This window comes from Monopterus albus, unplaced genomic scaffold (genome assembly GCF_001952655.1).
Source record: "Monopterus albus unplaced genomic scaffold, M_albus_1.0 scaffold171.1, whole genome shotgun sequence".
Lineage (NCBI taxonomy): Eukaryota > Metazoa > Chordata > Actinopteri > Synbranchiformes > Synbranchidae > Monopterus > Monopterus albus.
This window is the reverse complement of record NW_018128051.1, coordinates 133,377-141,624: the sequence shown is the minus strand read 5'-3', so window position 1 is coordinate 141,624 and position 8,248 is coordinate 133,377. Positions and strand designations below refer to the sequence as shown.

Here is an 8,248-nt window from a genome sequence, read left to right as displayed (position 1 = left end):
GGTAATATAGTGAGCAACCTAATCAAGTGCAGCTGGTGATAAGGGAGTGAGGAACAGGTGAACGTGATTAGTGTTAATGGGCAAGAGACAGTAGGAAAGGTGAGGGAGGCCAGAGCGGCCGAGCAAACCTGACAGGACCTATCCCACTAAGTACTTAGCCTTCTTAAAGTAGATGCCAACATCATGAAGACTATGTTAATGAATTAATAAATAAATAGTCTTAAGATTAGATAAGATTTTAAATAACAGACACTTTTCTAAGACATAATGGTAAAAAAAAAGTATAATGATAGACACATTTAGCAATAGTTGTAAAAGTAGTGGACAGTTTAACAGCTAACGACAGATATTTAGCTTTGCAACTGACAAACTGACATCAGGTGTCCAAAAGCATGACTCCACATGAATGCTAATATTGCTGGTGTAAATAAGCCTCTGTCTGCTAACACGTTATCCATAGCAATGTTATACTTTATAAACTTGCTGTGCTGCCCCCACCTGTTACTGCAGGTTTAAGGTTTTAGAGTAATTATGACTCTGTCTGTAAAACTAGAACAGCAACAACAGACAATCCAGACATTTAAACTGGTTGTTGTTCATGACTAACTGAGCCAGTTATTTTCTTGGCACCTCAAAGATGTTAAAATGGGTTTGGTTTCCTTGTTGTTGGTGCTATTTTGAGGCAAAAGCTATTTTTAGCTCACCCTGAAAGGATGAGCTGGGGTCTGTTGCAACTTATCGCCTCATTAGTCCTGTCACAGAGGCTTCAGCCCTGATAAGGACATGTCAGTGACTTCAAATGTTTAGAAAGCCATCACAGTGCAATAAGATCACAAGTTAGTTTTACTTGTATTTGAGCATAAGATTTAAAGGTGTTTTATATTTATATTTATGTTTTGTTGGTTCCCTTTTTACACTTGATTTGACTGTTTGATGCTAACACAAATGAGAAAATATTGTAGCAAGGCTCTCCCTTCTCCACTGTGCTCTACTACAATCTGCTACGCTCAGCCATGGTCTGCTCAGCTCTTCAGATATTTGCTGTTGTGAATATGCAAGTTTCTAGGTTGAAATCTTGTGCTTAATATGCGAATGATACCCAAATTGTATGAAAAGATGTCAGACCAGAAAAATAACTTTTCATTGAAAGCTATTTGTTTGTTTATTTTCTTATTAAAAGTAGACAACTAGTACAACTATGTAGTCTATTGTATTTATTTATTTATACATTTTCATAGAGGTCAATATGTTTGTGAAAGGCAGTTGTAGTATTTCTTACTCTGAAGATACAAATACATGTTTTTTGGTGTCAAATGTAGTCAGAAAAAGTTGTTGCATGACAGTGTCTTTGGTTAAAGTTTTATTCCTTTCGGTAAACTATAGTCACCATGTTAAGTTAAAAAAGTAGGAATTTGATAGAAAAAGACAGGTGTCATGCCAAAAAAATGACCAGATGAAGTGAATGGACTGTAGGATGAACAAAGCCAATGAGATGAGTAACTTTATATTTTACTTTGAGAAACAATTTTCCCAACAATTGTATTTATTTTCAGTTTGGAAAGCCCGTACACATCATGACAATACAGTACAGTAAAAACTTTCCTCTTGACGATGGATTGTTTTTTATACAAAGAATATCAGCCTGGGTGGTAGCACAGAACTGAAATTACAACAGCAATGTATAAATTTACATTTGTCCGTATATTTGAATGTACAAAGTTTTGCCCCGTTATATTATTGAATTTGCTATGTTTACAAAATTACACAACCAACAGATCTCCCTATAAAATGACAGTTTTGTATATTTACTACAAACATGAAAATACAGATGATACTGCTTTAATTGGCAAAAAATACATTGAAAATAAATGGTTGGTTTTGTATGTACATATAGCTAGTATTAAATACACAATGAAAAGATGTCTGTGTCCTATGGTTTTCTAGCTAGTGCTGCTGGCATGTGAAACAAAACAAAACAAAACAAAACAAAAAACACCCACTCACGAGGTACAGTTGACCTGTTGGTGGTTCTACTGTTTCTCCTGTTTGACTTTCAGACTTATTGTTGGCAATACATTAAAGGTACACCATAAATGGTAAATGCTATATAATAAAATGTTGTAAAAATGCTCCAATTCTCAAATACATATACAGTACATAAAAATGTAAATTTCTGCATGGCATGATCTACTTTTTAATTTTTATTTTTTAAATATAACTATATTGCCAAAAGTAACATCAGTCTCTGACCTCACAAATGCACTTGTGGAAGAATGGTCAAAAACCATTAACACACTCCTAAACCTTGTGGACAGCCTTCCCAGAAGAGCTGAAGTTGTTATAGCTGCAAAGGGTGGGCCAACATCATATTAAACCCTATGGATTAAGAATCGGTTGTTACTCAAGTTCATTTGCATGTGAAGGCAGATGAGCGAATACTTTTGGCAATATAGTGTGTGTATCACTGATTTAAAATATGCTGTTGCATGAAGAAGAATATGTAGCAAGGGTAGTTGTTATTACAGCAAATCACCAGAGAACATCAGACTGACTTGAATGGAAAGCAGTTAAGCAAACAGACTCTGTCCGACTACCTACAGCCACATGCTGCCACCTTCATCTCTTCATAGAGGTGTCTTATAGTGAGACGCCCATTCTCCTGATACATAACTGTGATGGGGTCCAGTTTAATGGGGACACAGCAGGCCATGTTGGCCTTCTTGGGGTCCTTGATGTTGACCAGTGCCTGGATGAGGGCATGTTTGGATGGGGTCGATTCGTCTGTCAGTGGGTAGTAACAAAGGCCTCGACATTCAAAGGCATCATATTCTGGAGGCGCCACGATCCAGCTGTCCCAGCCAATATCTTTAAAGATGACCTTGAGCGAGGTTCGCCGGCAGTATTCCCTCTCTGCCTTTCTTTTCTTCCTTTGTGGATGCTGAGCTTTCAGGATCTCATGTGAAAGATGCTTTCCTCTGTTCCAGTGGGAACCTGAGCGTAAAATGGTTTCTTCTTCATGGAAGATCATCTCTCTCAATTCCTTCTTTGTTTCCCTTCCTCTGTTACCAAGATAATTTGAGAAAACTATTAAAGCTGCTGAGGTGTTTTCTCCAACAGACATACTCATATTCAAACAGCCATCTACTTCATTTTGACTATCAGAAGCCCTGCAATCCTTCTTATCCAGCACTACATCAAAAGCAGTTGTTCCATGGCCTGACTTGATCCAGTTCTGAATAGCTGTGGTCACATCAAATGTCTCCCACACACTCTGCAAGCCGGTCACGTCTTTGCCAACCAGCAGTTGGGTCGTGGAAGTCAAACCATTGTAACCCACTTCATAAACTTTGACGGTAGCCTTGAAACGATGGGATGCGACTGTTGACCTGGCATCTGGCAGGAAAAAGAGCTGCAGTTCAACAGTGGTGATCTTCTCATGGTTTGGGATGCTGACATTGAACTGTAGCCTGTGCTTTAACTTTGTGTCATTTGTCACAAAGACAGTGATATCTGTTGGAGAGATACAGAGGTCAGGTTATTTATCTGAAACAGCCTCCATCTACACAGCACAAGGAGCCACTGAATGGTTTGATGAGTATGAAAATGATTCACAGTCACCAGATCTCAACCCAGTTTGAACACCGATGAGAGATGTTGGACCGATGTGTTATAGACAGCATCTCCACCGCTATCATCAAAACACCACATGAGGGAATATCTTTTGGAAGAATGGTGTTCACAGTTTTTCTTCTTATTATCAGAACTTTATACATTTGGTCCAGTGTCATGTAGGAAGCATAGAAGAGCTGTATAGGATTATTTAATCTTATTGATGTGGGTAAGGAGCCAACAGCTTGTCTCCTTTGCTAGTTTCAACTTCCTGACTGAAATACAAACTTAATAGCAGAATGGGTCTTCCCAAATGTTGAATGTTGAAAAGAACATGTTTCTTAAAATCTACAGGTACATAACCAATGTTATGTGGGCTTGTTAAAACAGGAGACACAGTTTTATATTTTATACAGGGTTATGACATTCTCCAAATGGTAGCACTCCATGTAAATTGGCAGCGTGTTGCCTAGTGGTGCTGCATCATGTCAGTCACTGCCATAGGAAGCTCGAGGCCTGAAGCTTACACACCACTTACACAATGTAACCAAACTGAAAGTCATGTAATTATGCACTGCAGTATTTTCAGTCAATTGTGTCACACAAAGTTGTGTAGAATTTAAATGTAAGTAAAGTGCAGGCAGTCACTAGTCAATATGTTTCTCTTTGGTAATTTTTAGGAAAATTATTCACTGAAAGGAATGCACTGGTATACTTAAGAGTATGAGTTCCCAACGTAGGGGTTGGGGCAAGAGGAAGAGATAAAACAGAGAGCGAGCAGGAGAGGAATTTGAAAAAAAAAAACATTTCTGTTATACAAAATTATGTTTAGTTCTTTTTAATTTTTAAATTTTAAATTAAAATGAAAGTTTTCAAATGTGTAAAAAGAAAAAAGTTTTTACTTTTGGTTTTAAGGGGATGAGAAGCAAGAAAAAGAAAAAAGTTGGGAACCATTGCTTTAGAGTTTCATATTGTACAAAATTAGCAAAAAAAAAAAAATACCATAACTGAATAAGTCATCTACTTAAAAATCTGCATATTAAGCCCATTTTTCTTTAGCTGTTAAGAGGAAAAAACCTCTATTACATGAAATGTGGACACCATTGACCAGCTACAATGCTGTATATAAATGAAATAACTACATTTAGCAGGTACAGATATCAAAATGTGTCTCAGGTCTGAGGACAGACACTATTAAAGAGGGAAAAGTCTTGATCTTAGTCTTGCATGTCAAGTCAAACCCCGATCATGTACCTTGTACAGTGAAGCTTCTTATGACATCAGACTGAGGGACTGCTGAGCTGTCCGAGGCGTACTTGTTGTACAGCTCCATCATGAACTGAGGAGGGTTGATCTTGCTGTGCTCCTGAGGGACATCTGACAGGTTGAGTTTCCTCAAAAACCCCTCCTTCATGGTTCCCAGGAGATTCTCCATCCTCAAGTCTGTGTCTTCCTCTTCCAGAAGGTCCTCCTCTGACAGCTTAGAGTAGAAACCCTCAGAGTCCTCACTTTGGATGTCATTATTGAGAGGTTTACAGGTGCAGGAGCCAGTAGAAAGGGCCAGACTCAAACACAGCTGAAACAGAAATGCTCTGGAGAGCTGCATTTTGAAATTAGATCCTTTCTAAGCCACCGAACTGGCACAGACTTTACCTTCTTCCCGGCTTGAAAACAGACTTTGCGATGCCAAGGTCTGAAAATGGAGATCCCCCATGCAAAGACCACAGTTCTGATGTCCGCTCTCATGCTCCCAGAGTAAACAGGGGGACTCGTGTCAACCAAAATAGTAGCTTGGCCAAGCTTATCACTGTCATTGATGTCTTCTTTTAAGCTTTGTTATCATCAGGGCTAGTCGCTAATGAAGACACTGTAAACACTTGATGGCGATAATGAGGGAGACACTGGAAGCTGCAAGGTTACTGACTAGCACACATTTCCTTAAAATCTCTTTTCCCAGCTTCAGGGTGAAACTGTTCAGACCAGTGGACACACACACAAACACACACACACACACACACACACAAACTGCATTTTTTTACAAGCAGTGTGTGTTTTTTTCTAGCATTCAATCACTGTAGTTCATGCACGTGTTCCAAATACCACAATGCGATCAGTCCCTTTATACATACTGATAAGGAGGATTTCTTTGACAGAGACCTCCAGAGAAATGATTAGTCGGTTACATAGAGCAGATACAAATGCAACAAGTGTGTGTTCAAAGTTGATGAACTCTGACCTGAGCTACGTCAAACTGAATGCAGCTAATCGCTGTTAACCACTGCACTCAACTGAAAGGTGGATGAAAACCTATTTACCTCTAAACCCTGTTTTTTTGTTTTGTAGTGTGACTATACCTTAAAGGTGCATTAAGAACATTGACAGTATAAATAATGGACAGGCTGACAGCTCCCTGAAGTGAAGCCATCACAAGTTTATCAGCCCCTGGTGGTGGGTTATAAATCCTGCCTCCTACATTATGGCACCACTAGGCAACACGCTGCCAAAATCCAAAATAAAAACTCAAAGTACAAATCAAATAACTTTCCCCACAGGCTACTTCTGTGGTTTTTGGTACATATTAACATGCTGATAAGTGTACAAGTGGTCATTTTTCTGGTAAGATTGTTTTAATAATTATTTTCAAAAGGGGTGTATCTTGGGCAGTTTCACAGCTTTGATAAGTGGTTTGATACTGTCACTCCACTCCTGGTCACTGCTGTGCAGAATCTGGCTGTGAAAAAGCAAAGGACAGCTGCCGTATTCATGATATTTTGGATTCATTTTTGCATAGTGGAGGGAAGTGGTGATGCCATGACCACTTCGGCTGCTGCAACTGATTCTACTCTGTACCAGTCTGTACTCAACAGCCACCAAATAGCTAAATGGAGCCAGTTATAGCTTAAATGACAGGAAATGGTGTTCGATCTGGACACTACTAATATAGCAAGCTTTGCTAGTGTTGAAGGTGTTGTTATTGTTTGTTGTCCCAGACAAATAACCAGGTGGAAGCTGATGTTGTTCACTGATTTTTAGGTTGACTTGATTATTCTCTACTGGTGAAGAGGTGAATCATTCAGATACCAGTAAAATAAGCTTTAAGCCTCTGTGGATCCCAGGTCACATGACAAGCTGAAAAAGTTGAATTGTGAACTCCTAATGCAGCAGCAAAGAGCTGCCCACTTTCACAAGTGTGGCAGCTGCTCTCCCACTTAATACTGCTGCTGCAGCTACTATTGCGTTTGCACTGGAAGCAATGGGGGCATCCGAAGGCTACGTAAAACGCCAGGGGATGACTGTCTTTCTCTGCACTTCTCCCCCTGTCAGTCAAGCAGTGTGGGTGTCATTATCCCATGTTTCTCCTCAGAGTTCTGTAGAGTAGATGAAACTCTGTTTGTGTAGGTGGAGCCCTTTTAGTGTTCTGTGGTGGCCAACCTTGTTTATTCCAAGCAAATAAGAAACATACATCACGTCGTGTGGACTTGTGAGTCTTCTAAGCAAAGAACAACCAGATGCAAATGTTAGGAACAGCACATAAGAACAGCACATGTTCATGGAATGTTCTTGGAATTTCTGTCTTTCATCCATGCAGTCACTCAATACTTGGTTCATGCTGGGTTTCATTAAAATGCTTTCATTATGTTCCTTTCAAGTTTTAAAGAGTTCCTCTGCATGGAGTCAATGAATGATGAAAGGCACGACAAAATCTCCTGGCGTGGGTACAGCAAATAATGTAGGACAAAAACAAATACAGTAGGGGAAGCTGGACAGGGAAAGGTTTCTGTTGTCACTACTGGGTTGTCGTAAAAACAGATAAATAATATGAGGGCATGGCCAGTTGTCCATGGTGTTTGATGAGAGATATTTCTTGGGGCTAGCAGGTTTTTCTTTTTTTAACTCAAGAAGTCCAGCAGTATCCAAGTGGTGCTTATCAGGATATGAAAGAATCTGAAACAACATTTAGATAATTATGAAACATTTAAACTCCCCATTTAACTATTTTTAACCCCCTATTTTTAACAGCATTAATTTTTGGTTACTTGGGGCAAAGGAGAAAAAACTATATTATCACCTTGTACAGTTGATATGGCTAACATGTTAGCAGGCACTTTCACTCTCCTTGTAGTTGGGAAAGATTTTTTTAATATAGCTGCTAAATGTACCACTATGTTCACCACCCCCTGTCGTTTGGTGGTGTAAAAGTAACTTGAAGTGGTCATATCAATTTTTGATATCTTTGTCGCAACAAGAACAGTAAGAGTGAATCAAAAACATTAAAGTTGCAGACAATAAAACCAAAACAATGAACTGAAAGATGCTACAAGACTCCAAAAAGCTGAGGGGAACAGCACAGTCCAGTGATAATCCTTGTGTCATGTGATCCATTTGTTGGTGTAAAATACTGATCAGTGCAGCTTTAAGTTGAACGCTATCATTACCCATTCAGTGCTGGTAGAACAACTTGACTTGACACTATATTACTGCTTTCAGATGCAGAGCTAAGCAAATACATTTTGATATAATAAAATTTCACTACAGTTATTCCAGATTTCTTAAATGCAGCTTTGTTCAGAGAAGAAACACTATCATGATACTAGACACACTTGAGTGTCCAAAAGTGCACAATACACAAATAGGTCAA

At 39.0% G+C, this 8,248-nt stretch overlaps 1 protein-coding gene across 1 annotated transcript; it reads right to left on the bottom strand.

Annotated features, from left to right (window-relative positions):
• Positions 1-2,590: 2,590 nt before the first annotated feature.
• On the bottom strand, positions 2,591-5,215 carry gdf2 (growth differentiation factor 2). Its single transcript, XM_020615856.1, has 2 exons — positions 4,864-5,215; positions 2,591-3,510 (listed from the first exon to the last, which is right to left on the bottom strand). The coding sequence occupies exons 1-2, from the start codon at positions 5,213-5,215 to the stop codon at positions 2,591-2,593; spliced, it is 1,272 nt and encodes a 423-aa protein (XP_020471512.1).
• Between the last annotated feature and the right edge of the window lie 3,033 nt (positions 5,216-8,248).

Excerpts from the sequence above, each read along its gene's own strand:
- gdf2 (XM_020615856.1), bottom strand. The coding sequence starts at position 5,215 with ATGCAGCTCTCCAGAGCATTTCTGTTTCAGCTGTGTTTGAGTCTGGCC. Across the intron at positions 3,511-4,863 it reads AAGAAGCTTCACTGTACAAG|ATATCACTGTCTTTGTGACA; the intron begins GTACATGATCGG and ends TCTCTCCAACAG.